This window comes from Pleurodeles waltl, chromosome 7, assembly GCF_031143425.1.
Source record: "Pleurodeles waltl isolate 20211129_DDA chromosome 7, aPleWal1.hap1.20221129, whole genome shotgun sequence".
NCBI classification, from domain to species: domain Eukaryota; kingdom Metazoa; phylum Chordata; class Amphibia; order Caudata; family Salamandridae; genus Pleurodeles; species Pleurodeles waltl.
Genome location: NC_090446.1, coordinates 505,640,528 through 505,657,909, shown reverse-complemented (window position 1 = coordinate 505,657,909; position 17,382 = coordinate 505,640,528). Strand labels below are relative to the sequence as shown.

General features: G+C 40.8%; 1 protein-coding gene across 1 annotated transcript in view; it reads right to left on the bottom strand.

The window, feature by feature from the left end:
• VKORC1 (vitamin K epoxide reductase complex subunit 1) overlaps positions 1-11,285 on the bottom strand; it is a 55,938-nt gene extending 44,653 nt beyond the window's left edge. Inside the window, exons 1-2 of the mRNA XM_069244208.1 lie at positions 11,047-11,285; positions 10,354-10,463 (exon numbers count right to left, since the gene is read on the bottom strand). Coding sequence (XP_069100309.1) covers positions 10,354-10,463; positions 11,047-11,216 — 280 coding nt within the window. The 5' untranslated portion in view covers positions 11,217-11,285. The remainder of the gene's footprint in view (positions 1-10,353; positions 10,464-11,046) is intronic.
• Between the last annotated feature and the right edge of the window lie 6,097 nt (positions 11,286-17,382).

Below are 17,382 nucleotides of genomic sequence, written 5' to 3'. Positions count from 1 at the left end.
ATCCATGTTCCATCTTTGGAGAAGTTTTGGATATGAGAGTACATGTAAAACAAAAAAACTAACAGCCCCCTGGGTCACAAAATACCTGGTTCCTAGTCTCTCTCAGAGATATTAAACTCCAGACAAAAGCAGGTAGAGCATACTTGAAGGAACTCCTAATCCAAACTTGCCGAAAAGGCATACCCTTTCCAATGTAAAATCTAAAACAAAGTGCTCATGAAGGCCTTCAGGGACCTAACTTCCCATAGCAATTCTTTTTCACCCTAAAGCAGTGGTTCCCAACCTGTGGTCCAGGGACCCATGGGGGTCCGCAAAGCCTCCTCAGGGGGACCGCGACTGCTTAGAATATTAAATAGTATTAACAGATTAGGTCTCCAGCTATTATTATTGGTTCAGTGGTGGGGTCCCCAGATTCCAATAATGATTCGTTGGGGGTCCCCAGGTTCCAGCAATGATAAAGTGGGGGTCCACAGAAGTCAAAAAGGTTGGGAACCACTGCCATTTAGCATCAATCCTACACCCTTATCCAGCTCAGAGCCCCAATCTCAAGCTTTATGTAACAAACTTGCCTCTTGCTTCACTGATAAAATAGGGGGTATTTATGAGGACATTAAGCAGACTCTCCAGCATTTCACGATTTTGTGATTTACAAAATAAATGTGAAATTGTCTGGGAAGGCTTATCCCACGATTTTCAAGATACGGGCTGCAATTAAAACAAATAATCAAACACGCTGCCTGTTTATGTAATAGCAAAGGTCAAGGGAGTGTGCTGTACATCTGTCAAAAGAACAGTTGATGGACGGAATGCAGAAGCAATCAAACATTCACCCCCAGTCACAGATCTGGGTTTAATCCATCAGTTTTTTTGCTCACCATGCCATTCCAGTTTGAACCCAGCCATATGCTAATCAGTCTTGACCCCGTTCCCCATGGGAACAGTCCAGCCCGAGCTGCCAGGCCAGGTCCCCCCTGGACCAGAAACAAACATCCTGGGACCGGTTTCGGGGTATCACCCCTATTCAGCCAGGCTAGCTTGAATCTGGTGGCATAGTGAGCACGGGACCCATGTCTGGGTATACCCTTCCCACTTGGGGCGACAAATGCAAAAAGAACAGTTGACGGATGGAATGCAGAACCAATCAAACATTCACCCCCAGTCACAGCTCTGGGTTTAATCCATCAGTTTCTTTTGCTCACCATGCCATTCCAGTTTGGACACAGCCATATGCAAATCAGTCTTGACCCTGTTCCCCATGGGAACAGTCCAGCCCGAACTGCCAGCACATTTTAGTCTTGAAAAAAAGCTGCTACCTGAAAGTACATTAAATCTTCAAACGTCACTTCTTAGTTAAATTTAAAGTAAACAATTGCCATGGTTGATCTTTTTTCGCAAAACTATAAATAAACGTTACTTCTTAAGTGCTCTTGTCTGTGCCACTGACTACTGTACAAATGTTGTGATTGCGGCAAATAAAACTAATGCATTGCTTAACATAGCACCTACTTCAGTTTAACTTCCACAGTGGGTGGCTGATGGCTGCATTATTGCATCTGCTGAAATAACTCGCATCCAAGAGCCTGAGGGCACAGGACTAATCCCAATAACCAACAATACCAATAATGCTTAACTAACCACTAACCTTAGTTTCCAAGACAGCATGCTGTCAAGCGTAAAGCACTTCAACAGCCTGTCAGTGGTAGTAAGGGGTACAAAATGCAATTACATTTACAAACGCGCCTGCTCAGTTTTCTATCATGTAGTAGGTAATAGCAGTGCTTCTGACTTAAGTAATATAGGCCCGTCCTCCAGATTGTGAAAGTCAGTTGTCAGCGCAAAGATGTCTCACAGGTTGTTCTGCATGCTACTCGTACTTGTTAATGTGTTAGTGTTATGAATGTCAAGAATAGACTGTAACTGTGACAGTGCAGCCTTGGTAGTAGTGGCCAAGTGGTTCAAGACCTAAGGATGTTTGAGGGTAGGAAACAGAGGCAGAATAACAGTCATCACTACTCAATGAATAGGGATAGAGTACCATCTCATTTAATTGTAAAGTTAAAAGTAGACTGATAAAAGAAAGTTAAGTTTCTTCCTTAAAGGTTATGCAGTTCTGATCCTCCCTGGGTTGTAAAAACCTAGAGACTGTGGGGTCGATTATGACTTCATGGGGCCGTCAGTGCAACTGCCTCCCTGTCGGCCCCATTACGAGTTTCCTGCTGGTCAGCGGGCAGAAACAGTTTCCACCCGCTGGCCCAGCGGGAAACGGCCTACAGCATTGTCGCCGACTCGTAACAGAGCTGGCAGCAATGCTGTAGTGCGTAGGGTGCACCTGCCCCTTTGCAAATGTCAGTGTCTGCAAGGTAGACAGTGAAGTTTATGACTAGGCTGGCCAGCTTTTACATGGCTGAAGTTGTGTTAAACTTTGTATCTTTTCAAAACCAGCAGTTGAGTGCAAGTGTGAAGAACTGGCTGGCCCTGGGAGGGTGGAAACAAGAGTGAGTAGATTATGTTGGCTTGCTGCTTTTGTTACTAGGGGCCAATATTGCAGCGCCATTGCAAAACCAGCCCCAAGTAACAAAACCGGCCCCAACCCTTTCAGTCTACCGAGAAAACACCCAATACCTTGCACGGCCAGTCTGGCCTGACCACTTTTTGATTAAGTCTTTCAGATTTAGTAGTGATACACAGCTTGCAACGTGGCTGAATAGGCAGGGTTTTACGTATGCACTGACTTTGAATTGGGGATTGTCTGGCAGGGCTCCATCAATGAATGGGCACAACCACCTTAAGCTCAGTGCTGGCAAAACAGAGCTGCATGTCTTACGCAAACATGTTGATCACTTAACAGTACACTGTTGCCTCCCTGCAAGGATGGGACCTACCGATACCTGGTCTGAAAGTAAAGTCTTGGTAGGCATTATTGATGATGCAGGCTAGTGCAGTGGTTAAGACTTGCTTTCATTTGCTACACCTTAGCAGAATCCAGCCATTATGCCTTAAAGACAACCATGTATCTACAGTCAAGGCTTGTGTCCTTTCCAAAATAGACAGTCTCTATTTTGGGTAGGTGAGCTTACTTATTGGCAACGCCATAGTGAGTGCAGAACCTCTTATCCAGACAGTTTACAACTGCTGAAAATGTGATCACACTTCAGAGGCTCTGAAAGAACTGCACTTACAGGCTGCAGAAGAAAGGGTTCACTTTAAATACCCTTGTATAACCCTGAAGATCTATTATGGGTGAGTAAGGTCTGAACTTTCTAATATGCGGCCATAAATTCCAGTCTGCTCTTTGCACTCGGAAAATGTGTTCCTTTAAACCTGCTCCAGCTGTTAAGGTTGTGGGTCAAGAGGGAATATGTGAACACTTGGTCCCCAAGCTCTGGAACAATCTGAACCTGCATCATAGAAGAACTGAACAATACTTTGGTTTCATAAAGACATTACAATTGTGATTACTTTGCTAATTTTGAACTCTTTTGTGATTTTTTTGCTTGTCTTGGAGCTAAGAAATTTCACAGGTACCCATGTGCTTTAAAAAATAAATTAAATAATTTAAGTAACAGCAAGGCTCGAAAAATCTACTCGACCACTCGCATGGGCGAGTTTTATTTTATGAGGGCAACTTATTTTTAGATTCCACTCGACCCTACTGGGGAGTGGACAAAGAACAGGTGCTCTGTTCAGTCAGAAACTGAATTAGCAATTAAGATGCCTTTAAATCCTATTCCTGTCACATTTGCACTGTGTTCAGAGACTTCTTGCAATGCAAATACTTTTCCTTGTGACTGCAGAGTTCAAGGATTTTGTAAGGTGAACTGTCTGACCTGTGTGAAGTGAAAGGCTTTTGGCATCAGCTTTCTCCTAACACACAACATTTATATAGGTAAGTCAACTTTACAAACATTTCAAAATATATTTCAGTAGCAGTGAATGACCATTTTTGTACTTCTGTGTGATTAACAAAATATTTTAATAGGATGAAAAAAAGTCAGAACACTTTACTTGGTGATGTTCAAATGACAAATGTTTTCTGAACCCAATTTTCACAGATTATTGTTAATACATTATATAGTTTTATCAGTAAAGCTGCAAGTTAGTGGGAAGGTTTTTGGACATTTCTTGGAAATGTACTGTCGGTAAATGACAGTGTGCTACCACATCATGCTTTAGTAATATATTTATTAAAAGTGAGTGTTTAAACAAACTGAGAAACACTCCTGTCCTGATGGCAAGAGGCAAATCACGCATGGATCATGTGTACCCTATATGTGGACCAGATTTATTATACATGGAGCAAAGATTTAGTGTATTTAATCAAACAAAAGGGGATATTTATACAGCAGACATGCTGAACTCACATATTTGAAGGGGCACTCATATGTGAGAATGAAGAAAAAGGTGACTGTAAAATACAATATTTGCCTAGGATCACACAATTTGAGACTTGTTTCCAGGGCAAGTACATTACAGTTAGGTTGAGTAGGTTAGTCAAGCTACTCGACCTGCAGGTCTAGGAACAGTTTTATGATTTTTCGAGGCCTGAACAGAATGGAAGTAATAAAAATATGATTTGGCAGGATTAGAGTAAGAGAAAAGTTGGTCTAGAAAAACCACTAATGGTATGTGGTTGCTTTACTTGAAAACATTTCCAAAGCAAAGCAATAAATTAAGTCTAGATTGGGTTGGCTTGCCAGCGTGTGTCCAGTCATAATGGTGAGTCAAGGACTGGAGTGAGCATGTAGCATATTTTGAGCGCGGCAAATAAGAGTCAGTTTTGAGAGTTTGTACAGGTAGTTTCTAAAAAGATGGGCATTACATTGCATCAGGAAGATGAGGAATGAGGTCAGGGTTCTAAGATCAGGAGGCAAAGCGCTCCATGCTAAAGAGGCCATTCCGATGAAAGGCTGTTTTCATGCTGATAGGGTCCCCTTTTTGGGGAATTTCAAGTAAAAGAGTTTTGTGACTAGTTAGACGATTTGAGCTGCCCAAGATGGTTATCCCTAAATTACAGCAGATTATTTTCGCAGACGTCATTGTGGACTACTCAGCAAGTTTTGAAATGGATTTTGGCCAAACGAGTAGCGACTGTAGATCACGAAGTACAGGAGTAATGACGTCGAATTTGGTTGCATAATGATTTTGTTTTGACGTAGACTGCAGAGCTGATTTGAATGAAGTCTGTGATGTTTGATGAATCCTGCCAATGATGCGTTCCGAAATCAAGTTCAGTGATATTAGGGGAATAAACATCTGATTTAAACTAATCTGGAGGTACAAGTTACCATATTTTCTTAAGGATGTGGAGATGAAGTTTGCAGTCTCAACCAGCTTGTTACTATTGGGAAGAGGTCTGAGGGCCAAGGCTAAAGAGTAAAGCCAAGAGATTTGGCTGAAGACGTTAGGGTGAAAGAGAATCCTCTCAGTTTTAAAGAATCCAGGAGCTTAAGAACAATTTTGCTTTTAAATGAGTGTGAGAGTGGAAATTTCAGTTTGTTTTCTGGGCAGTTAGGAGAAGAAAGTTCTCAATTTCGTCCATGTCTGTAACTGAGATAGGGAGTTTAAGAGTGCCAATGCTGACTTTTACTAAGGTTTTTAGATACAGTTGGGAATCACCCTACTGGTGAAAGGAGACCCCCACGGTATGACGGATGTGTCTTAATGGAGTTATGTGAAAACTGAATCATGTGGGGACTGTCACTAAACGTTACAGAACTCTACATGTACTGTTAACCGTGGTGGGAATCTGATCCTCACCAATTGAGATCTGTCAGTTAGGAAGAGGTTAAACAAGTTTAAGGTATTGTTCTGAAAATCTATGCGGTGTTTAATTGTCCAAAGATGACTTACATGATCAACTGTGTGGAGAGGTCTACCAATAGGATTAAGCATTAGTGGACTTTTTCCTAATGTATAGTTTACATCAAGTAGCTTATATATAGCAGTTTCAATGCAGAAGTCAGGCCTGAAGCTGCACTGTTAACTGGCCAGCAGTTTATCTTCAGAGACAATACAAATGACTTCATTAGGGGCTAGATCTATATGTAGAGTTTTAGGTTGCACAGTGTGGGATAAAGCTAGATAGAGCGAGGGAGGGAATGAGAGCAAACATGAGAGACAGATAATTTTCCTTTGTGAATGGTACTGGATGATCCATTGTTGATAAGGTTTTTAAAACTTTGGCGAAACTTTTATTTTTATTTAGATGTAGGATGGTTTCTCTGAGGTGATGAGTGCTTTATAGTCTTTCAGTAGTTTTCTCAGCTCTTGTAGTAGTTGAGGCAATTTCAATTTTATCCATTCATCCTCAGTTTTCCAAGGACTGTTCTTGCTAGAGCAATAGGTTCCGAGAACCACGGTTGGCTTGGCCCTCAGAGGAGTTGTGAGTCGCAGAGGAGCCAGCTCATCTGCTATTTTTGCAATAATGCTCTTGTATTGAAAAGTCATTGTTTTTACATTTTCATGTAGAAACAATTTGCTGTGCTTAGGAGAGAGATGTTTTTTGAGGGTGTAATGGGTGAGTTGTTTTCGAGAGCAAGTAAGTCTTTTAAGATGGGAGGTTTGGCGCGGGGTTGGATTTAGTAAAAATGTGAAAGGGACAGAAAAGAGATCAAACCAGTCAATGTGGATGGGAAGCAATATAATATATGTGTTTGGAGCTCTTGAATATAAGGCTGAATGTTTTACCTTTCGTCTGGGTGGGGAACAAGAAAAATCATACGTGGTCATGCAGCATGATCAGATTTGTTTTTTTTAGATCTGTTAAGACTCTGCTTTTTGGATTCCTCTAATCAATCTTGAAGAGGCCAAGAAAGATTTTGTTTGGAGGAAAGTATACAGCATTTTGTTAAATATGCAAATATATTGACAATGAATTTGCAAATTTTCTTTAAAATTGTACGTAAATGTAGAGCGAATGATAGTGAGAGACAGCTTGAGGCATTCAAAAGCATGAGATGCTTTTCGTGAAGCAGGATTACAGTCTATGGATTTCTTAATGACTATTTATAAATCTCCTCCAAATTAGTGTTGCCTTTTAGCTTTATTCAACTGTGGCTTTGGAGAGCAAACTGGTCTAACAGAGCGATAGAATGCCCATTTAACCATAAGTCTTTGATTGCATCAAGGTTGTGATGATTAATTTGGTTGAATATTTCATTACAGCTAGTGTTAGCGGATCTAGCATTAAACAGCATAAATGAGAAAACTGTTTTATGTGGGAGGTTAGGTTTTCGAATTGACTGATTTTGATGGGGATTAATTTTTTAGAATTATACGTTCCAGAGGAAGCAGTTTGTAGTCAGATCGTTTAGTGCTGATGTTAATGGTGAGGTGCTGTGTTTGCAGACACATTGCAGTGCTTAAAATATACATCTGGAAAATAAAGAAGTATAGATTAAAATGACTGGGCAGAGATGGTGAGCTGATTACACAGTATAAAACCTAAACCCTGTGGCCAGCAAAGGATTTCTGTGACTATATCACTCTACAGAAGGTGTGAATGTTATGTATTGGCTGTATTTTCTATTCCTTGTGTCTCTGAACTAAACTACAGTAGCTTATGATTTCGGGGGGGGGGGGGGTGAGTTTGAGGAGTGCTGACAGTCTTATATTCATACTACATCTCTGGGTAGAATTTAATTTCCAATTCGTTTAGTGCACTAATTTATTGTGCCCATGTAGGGGGTGATAGTTCGGGTTGACTTAGAAATTGTTTCCAGATTTTAAAATTGAGAAATATTTTTTTCTAGTGCAAATTAAATGCTATGAATTGTATGATGGTATCGATATGGCTGGAATATAGTGGTAGAATTATTAGAAAGATCAAGCTATGAGTTTTACTTCAGTATGCATAATGATTGAAGTGACAAATTAAAATAGTAATAATAGATTTGAGTTTTTTTTGTTCATTGAGGTGACACTAGAATTTTCACCTCAACTAACAAAATAAGTTGTTGAAAAAATGTGTACTTTTGTTACCAATGTATCTGGGAAGGGGACTGAAAACGTGACGTTCTTTGGCTAAATCAAATAATTTGAGACAATTTAAAATCTCTTTAGTGTCAGGAATACAGCAAAATACGCAAATAGGTAGCGCTACTTTAGGAAGAGATGCCCAGTGATTCTGGTGACGGAAGAGATAATGTCCAGGGTCTGATATTTGCTCATTGAAGGCGGTGCCTTAGGCTTAAGTGAGTGGCACAGGTGGGGCTTTGTGGGAGGCTGAAGGCAGGGGTTGAAAGGCTAGCTCGATGGGAAAGAAAGTGGAAGCAGCTTAAGCTATGCACATTGTGTTAACTTGTTGTACCTCAAGTTTGAGAGCAGGTTTAAGAACAAGAAACCGATGATGAAAGTCTGCATTTTAGTTTCACCGAGTTTCACAGATTCGTTGGCGGTTTTAACTTTAAAACTTCTTGAGTATTTGAGTTCCAAGAAAGGGGTTTGCAGTTTAGGACCATATAATAATGTGATTTAGGCCGAGGTCCTCCGTTTGTTGCAATTTATCACTGGCAGGTGGAACAACTAGTCTTTTAATGCTGCTCTCTCTCTCTCGATCGCGGTCTTGCTTTTAATTTTGTATGAAACACTTTAGCCAAGGAAAAGTGCCAAATATTTCTCAGGCTGCGTATCTCCCTTCTCTGAGAACCATGACAGTGTCTATTTCATTCTTTGTTGTTTTATTTGAAGCTGGGCCTGTGTATCAATTGTTGAGTCAATGTGTATTTCTTTTGTAGACTGTTGACCACTTTCAATTGGTTAAGTAGACTCAGCCTTGCAGTGACGATGTCCTCAGAAGCAGAGGTAGAGATGTTTTAGCAGGCAGCTTCCAAATTTTCAGTGCATAACTCCAGATGGCGGATAAGAGGTTGGAATGGAAACTGAAAACTTATAGTAAAATGGCTAGACCATCTATCTTGCTAGGGGGAAAACATTTGATTGCTGTGGAGCACCAATAAATTAGGTCAAGAATTATTCATCTGGTGTGGGTAGGGAGACAAGTCACGAAGTTAGATGTTAATCCTAGGAAAGCATGTGTTTATGCTTAAATCGTCTTGTGGAAGGAAACCAGCTTTGAGATTAGGTGGGTGGTAAATTATGTGACAGTATAACACATGCATAGGAGAATGAGCAATATCTGTGTATGTGTTGCATATTACTGAGCAGTCTTGATGGAACGATGGGTCCCTAATAGAAAGGGAGTGCACATTGAGTCAGGTTTCTGAAAACCAAAGAAGATCCAGCTTGTGTGTTGGTATAAGATCACCAATATCCAAATAGTGAGCATTGGCTCCACTTGGGTTGTGGAGCATGCAAATAAGGTTAGTGTCTCAGTGGGGTTTGTGGGCTGGAGGAGTGGAAGAACATTGAAATTGTATGAGGCTGTTCTCTATTTACAGTGAGTGTTTTGGCATGGAGAGTATCGATGGCCAGAACAGGGAGCTACAAAGGCAAAAAAACATCTCAAAATGTTTTAGTACAGTAGTAAGACAAGTAGCAGAGGTCGGTTTGTAATTTACAGGTCACGAGTACCCGGAAAGCAAGCCGGTTATGCATCCATTCAGGAAAAATAAGCACCGCCCAGACTGTTGTGTGACAACTGTGTTCAAAATACATTATTATCATATACACACAGTAAGCTTTAGCATACATATGGCATGACCAACTTTCCAATCTTTGTGCCTGCCAAGTATTCTCTTAAGACAAAGTCAATGAGCACAACAGATTTGCCTCTCGATTAAAGTCTCTGTCTTTCACACCAGAGTGATCGTTAAAGCACGTAACAGTGATGTTGTTAATACCTCACATACTGGCACCTCATAGTACATGGAAGCACGTAATATATATATATTTTTTTTACCTCAGTCTGGTTTTCTTATAATTTAGTGGTGGCATCAACAGTCACCTTTAACAAGAAAATTAGATTGCTACTCCACTGTAATACGTTATTACAGTTAAGTTGTGACGCTACAACACCTCTGACTGCAAACAACGTGAGAGGCAGTTAACACACTTTCAAACCTACATAACCTCTTTAAAGAACACATCATGATACAATGGCAGTCCACAAGTCAGCTACCCCTCCTTTCATGCATTGACTATATCTTTGACATTGAAATAACGTATTTCTACTTAGTTCAGGTTATAGAAATACACCCTAAATAGCTACAAATTCTTAACCACAGCTCATTTTGAAAGTAACATAACTGCTTAGAATACATGTTGCAACCAAATAAAAAGTACAGACTTGTTTCTTTTCACAGTGCAGATTCCATATAAATTCTACTTATGTCATATATGGGAAAAACAACTCTTATATTCAATTTTCTGACATTACGCAATCAAAAATCGTACCCAGTAATATCTGCAAACTGTAAAAGAGCACCCCAAAGACACTGTTGGGCTGATTCACCACACTCTGCCGTCCAAAGATATGCTCCAACAGGCCAAAGCCACGGCCCCACCTGGTAATGAAAAACAATTGGCAGTTAAGAACACACAAAAAGATTCACATTTAAGTACTTGTATAAATTGAACGGGATTGCAAGTTGTCCCGTGGCAGGTGTCAACAACTCGTCCAGCCCTATTTTCAATTCCAGTATTTGGTTTGGTTTCCCACCAGAAATCCAGGCCTAGAAAAACCAGAAAGCAAAGTAAAAATGACAATCTGAATTACTCACCAGCGACACAGATCAATTAGAAATCTTTGATTTTATGTTAGTCCTCTCTAATTATGTACGTTTTAGCACGTTGCAGGTCAGTAGCAAGTCATTTGAATAAGTTAAATGGTCATCTTTCCGTTGCTGATTGCCACGCTAAGGTTAACTTGCACTAATAAGGGAATACATGTGTCCAGACAGTGATAACAATAACAGTGAAGCTGCAATACTGCTACATTACACTGCATAATTTGCCTTTTTTGGTGTATAATTCAGTCAACCCTGCCACATAATTTGGTCCAATTCCTGTCGCATGATTCCACTTTCCCTAGCACTACCACGCGTGATGGGCAGGCGAACGAGGGAGAAAGCATGCGCTGATTGATACCTGGACGTGAAAACCTTAGAACAGCTGATGGAAGGATTGATGTCACACATCGCCCGGTAGCTCTCGTCACTCTCCTTCGAAGTTTCCACGTGGTATGCATAGACAGAGAGCACAATGCCCACGGCGCAGAGCAGAAGCCGGAGCTTCAGGTGCCAACTTGGCGCTCCCATGCTGCCAACCTGGCTGTATCAACAGTAGCACTCTGTGTTTGACGACCAGGATGTAGACATAAGACTAAAAAAAGTGGTCCGGGACTTCAGCCATCTTGGACTGGGAATTGAGCTTTCAAGTTTGAGTGACAATTTAATTCGACTCTTTAATAATAGAGTGTAAATATAAATAACACATAATCAATACATAACGAGGTAGTATAATTCTTTCATTCAGTAAGAAGCGCCTGGTTTACCGGACTGGGATTGAATATATACTTAAGAAAAGGTCGTGATTCCCAAGTCAAAATGGAGGCTTTCCGCTTTTACGAGAGATTCAGAAAGACAAGGCATAATACGATTGGATTCCGGATATCGTGTCTTTTGATTGGTTGCCGTTGATTTGTGGACCCGTGGATCGCAGGAAAGTCTGCAAACACCAGTTTTGCTGACGGGGCGAAAACTAGAAGGACAAGAGAGGTGTGTTGCCCAGAGAGGGGGACCAGACGGAAGAGAGACGATGAAAGGGTGATGCCGACTAACAACATAACAGTGTGGAAAGGAGCGAAAAGAGAAAGAAAATGGCTTTGAAAACGGGTAGAGAAATCAAACTTAAAATACAACACAGATACACGAACTATTAGAAACGTAAATAATGTAGAAAATAAAAAGGAAACAGAGGCAGACCTTAATGGTGAACCGTTGAACGGAAATGTGAAAACGAAAAAGTGTGGAGACGCAAAAAGAAAACCCATTATGTCTAGCCTTGCTTTAGCTGGTGTGAGTATTATTTTTTTGATACATTTTATTGAAAGCATATGCAAAAAAAGTTTAAAAAAAAGAAAAGCGAAAGTTACCTAAATAGCAACGAAAATAAAATACCATAGCAGAGGCACTGCAAGGTAACAATAAAAATAAACCTCAATTTTTAGACACCAACTGTAACCAGTCGATAGCTTTGAGCAGCATTTTTGGTGCATCCCAAATATAAATGTATTACCTAGTGGCGGTCACCACTATGAAGTTATATTTAGGGCCTAGTTTCTATATAAAAAGTGTTTTCTTACTTGCCTGTATCTTGGGCGCAGCTTGACGAATCTTCACAAAACGTTCCCCCAAAAATTGCCAGTCACGTCAGTTGCTGTCTGGAAAGCCAAGTGAGAGCAAACAGAGGTTTCCCTGCCTGCACCAGTGCGGGCAGGGAAACTGCTATGTCCCAAGGGTAGGCACCCTGGGACATTGCCTATGAGCCAGCCCTCCTGCCCCTTTTGAAATTTGGCCGGGCTATGGGGGATTGGATCCCCAGAACCAAAATTGGGCCAGGCAGGAGGGCCGCATGTCCTCATCGCCTTTTCAGAAGGAGCCGGGCCCCAGGAAATGGGGGTCCTCAAAGCTGAAATCGTCCCAGGGAGGGGGTCTGCATGGCCTCCTCCCCCTTTATTATGCACCCGAGCCCTGGGGGAATCGGTCCCAAGGCCAAAATCAGCCTGGGGAGGGTGGTCAATGCATGCCCTCTCCCCCTAAATAATAAATATGTTTCCTGCCCCTGGGACCTGGCCCACCGGGGTTGGGGTATAAAACAAGCACGGAGACCTTGCTTGTTTTAAAAAAAAAAAATTGCTGAGGATTTGCATACCTTCTGCAAGTTTGCTGCAAATTTTTAAAAAGAAATGTTTTTGACCCCACCACCAGACATACGGTCCTACCCTTCCCCCCTGTGTGTCTTTATTACTTTTTTTTAAGGACTGAGTTTGAGTCCTAAGATGGCTTCCACCACTTCCTGGTTGAAGTGGTGGCAGCCAATCAGATATCGGCTTCAGATCTTTCTTTTTTAATAGTTTTTTTGAGCAGGATAGCAAAAAAGGAGAGGAAAAATACACCTTATCAGAAAATTACTGATAAAAGAAACCAGACACATTGAAAACATGATTGAATACTATCATCATGGTGACACTGATACTTTCCAATAAGAAATATATATTAGCAGCATTAAGTGACATTAAAGTGAGCTAGTACAAAAAGTGCTTCACAAAGCGCAATTTGTAAATTGGAATGTGCAAACAAACACAAAATAGAATACAATTCATCATTGAAATGTCAAAAACTAAAGCATAAACAAGGTAAATAACATTCAGATTAGTAACACGTTTTCTCAAATACTAATTAAATAGTTTGATATTGTTGATTTCCATAACAAATATAAACAACAGAGTAAAAGATTAAAAACATTAAAAAAGATAGATCAGTGTGAAAAGTGTCTATGAGATCCGTGAACCAGCTACAGATCTTAAAACAATAAAATATTATGATAATCAAGACATTAGTACCGCTTCATGAGGAATATGCATCTACAAAGCTAAAATGGAATAAAGTGAGCTAGTGCAAGAAAGTGCTTAAAGTATTGCAATTAGAAATTGTAATGTGCAAAAAAACACGCAACAACATGCACTTCAAAGGCCTAAAGCATAAACCACAGCAATATTGATTCCTGCGATGCAGAAAACCTCCTGCAGAGTACCGAGGCTTCACTGAGAATACTTGAACAGTTCTACATCTATAATTTACCAAAATGACACAGATCACTAAAAACAATGTAGAGATAGCAAAACATTCAGGAAGTGTATCATTGAAAAAAGTACCATAAAATATCTTTATTGCATTATATCCGAAAATAATCTAAAATCTAAAGTGCCAAAGTGTTACTGCAAAAACAAAAAGAGAACTTATGATTCAGAAAATTTAACCTTGTGACCTCTTTTCAAAATAAGCTCCCTAATCAAATAACCAAAAACCTTCTTGAGGCTGCACATGGGTCGTATGACAAACATACTGAACAATAGAATGTAAAGAATTCAGAGCAGTACATAACATAACTAGTAATGTAACATGCAAATTCCCCAAATCGCCACAAACCTCTGATTGGCTCTTTCTACCCGTTTAGCACATGCCCCCTCAAAAGCTTGAGTTCTAATCATCTTATTGAGCCATTGACGATATTGAAATAAAATATTCCTGGTATTTGAACAAGTGATGCACCTCATGTGATGTGTCAAACAATACCAACATTAGCTCTGGTGTACTATTAATTTGGACCTTTCGACAAATTTCATGGAAAACCTCACTCCAGAATAGACAGGCAAAGAAAATATGTACCTACAATCCTCTGTCAGCTGCATTGCATCTGTAACATTGATCAGGGTGAGATGGAAACATCCGGTGTAGCCTGTGCGGTGTGTAGTATACTAGCCATCTTGATAGAAACACCATTCTTTTAAAGCTTGCTGCACTAAGCGATCTATATTCTAGCTCGCTCAGGTAATACTGCTATCTGCTATTAAACCTACAGTTGGTGTTGTGGTAAACTATTTTCAAAAGCTCAGGTATCTGTGCCTGATCGGAACACTGTCGAAGAAGACAACTCCAGTTCCTCTCTTTCGAGGGCTTGTTTCATTAATACAATTCACTAGCATACCAGTATCTTCCTTTATTATCAGATAATTGGCTTTTTAAAAAACGAATTATTTGATTGAAATTGAGAAATAAAGACGAATTCTGGCTACCAAATTGCTGGGTTATTAGACCTCATGAAATCAGATTTGAATCATCATCAAAATTGCCAAATTTACCAAACCCCTTAGCTTTCCATGTCTGTAGGGTTCCTTTTGATAATTCCAGGCCCCAGGTCTAACCGTTCTGTAGTGGGGTATAGGTATGGCATGCAGTGATGCCCCAAGTTTTGAAAAATGCCTACATATGAAATGTTAAGGCCTCTAGCAATTTATATCTTGATTTTTTGGGGAGCCTCATGGTCTGCAAAAAGAGTGGTAGTCTGATTGCGCTTTCCCTAATCATGAGATTCAGCAAATAATTGTCATGAACCGTGGGTGCAGCAGCAAGCTGAACTATAGTATCCTCTAAAGTGGTCTGGTAGTATAATGGAAAATGAGGCAGCCCTAACCCAATCTGATCTCTATCCAGTTATACAGTTATTTTAACCCTGGGCTGCTTATTATGCCATATGAAGTTCCTAAGGATAGTATTCAACTCTTTAAAATAAACAGTGGGGATTATTAAAGGGAGATTAAAAAAAAGAAATAAAAACAGTGGGAGGACAGACATTTTAACTAGTGCAACCATACTGATTAAGGACAGTGGTACAAGGGACCATCTCTCTAGTATTGTTCTGACCTTAGTAATCATTGTACCGTAATTTAATTGAAAGAGTTGGGCAAAGTTACTTATAACATCGATCCCTAGATATTTAATAGGGTGTTGAGGAGTCGGCTGTAAACTGGCTGGAAGCTCGAAGCATAGTGAATTAAACAGTAGGAGCTCTGTTTTTGCTTGGTTTATTTTTTAGCCCCCTATGCATGTGTAATTAGATTTTTACCATCCCTCCAAGAGGTGGCAGGATCTATGGATTGTTATGGATCCTAGCCGCCAGGGGCTCTATAAAGAAAGTAAATAGAAGTGGGAATAAAGGGCAACCTTGACGGGTACCGCGATTTATCTTTACTATCCTGGCTTCCCTTGAATAAATAATAATCTCAGGGCCTGATTTAGACCTCGGTGGACTTGTTATTCCATCACAACGGTGATGGATATCCTGTCTGCTTAAATCTATATCCCATAGGATAGAATGTGATTTAGATTTTGGCGGACAGGATATCCGTCACCCTTGTGACGGAGTAACCCGTCCGCTGAGTTCTAAATGAGGCCCTCATTTTGAGATCTGTCAGAATCTGCAGAGCCTCCGTGTCACTAGATATACAAAGTTTAATTTTCATCAATTACTCTAAAACTACTGAACGGATTTACACCAAAACACAAAAAAACACTTTTTCTGGATCCAGATTTAGCTTTCTGACAACTGGTGTAAATCTGTTGTGCGGTTTAGGCTGTAGCTGTGTATAAAGTTCCTATGGAAGAATTAATTGGGAAAATGCGTTTTGGGACCACCCTTTTTTCTTTGGTGCCAAAGTTATGAGCAGCACAAAATATGCATTTAAAAATGCTCCTGCTAGCTGAGAGCAGACTCCCGCCCAAAGGGAGCAGCAGAAATAGCTGCTCTCTCCAGGGGGGAGCAATGATGGCTCCTGCAGTATATGGGGAGCCAGCTGGGGTTCCGGGTGTACTGAGGCTCCACTCGAAGCCCCCAACAAGTGTATGGTGGGTGCCCTGGTTGGGCCTGTTGTCATGGAACACGTCATGAATGATGTAATATGTGAGGTGTCTCTAGTTGGTGGTGATTTGCACCCTGTCCAAGTAGGGACCCTCACTGTAGTCAGGGTAAGGGAGTCACACAGATAAGATAACCCCGACTCACCCTGTTGGTAACTTAACACAAGCAGTCAGGCTTATCTCAGAGGCAATGTGTAAAGTATTTGTACACACACACACACACACACAATAACACAGTGAAAACAGCACAAAATGACTCCACACATATGGGGAGCCAGCTGGGGCTCCGGGTGTACTGGGGCTCCATGTCATGGAACACGTCATGAATGATGTAATATGTGAGGTGTCTCTAGTTGGTGGTGATTTGCACCCTGTCCAAGTAGGGACCCTCACTGTAGTCAGGGTAAGGGAGTCACACAGATAAGATAACCCCGACTCACCCTGTTGGTAACTTGACACAAGCAGTCAGGCTTATCTCAGAGGCAATGTGTAAAGTACTTGTACACACACATACACATACACACAATAACACAGTGAAAACAGCACAAAATGACTCCACACCAGTTTAGAACAATAGCCAATATTTACCTGAATTAAACAAGACCAAAATGACAAAAATCCAACGTACACAAGCAAAGATATGAATTTTTAAATATTAAATCTCAGTAAAATGCTTAGAAACATAATAGCTCCAACTGGGGCTATTAAAACGTCTTGACGGAATCATTCCCAACATTACAACACAACTCGCAAGGGAGTGCAGGCCAGTCATGGAGTCGCACGGACCCCAGGTACAGTACATTTGAAAAACAAGGAAACAAAGACGTTGCACGGAGTCAGGGAGGTGAGGCGTCGCTGGAGCCGGTGCAGCGTTGGTTTCTTACTGCTACTGGGGAAGTGAGGCGTCAGTTCCTTACTGGCAGGCAGGGGAGGTGAGACTTTGGTTCCTTACGGTTGCAGGGGAGGTGATATGGCGTCGCTAGCAAAGCATCAGTTCCTTATGATC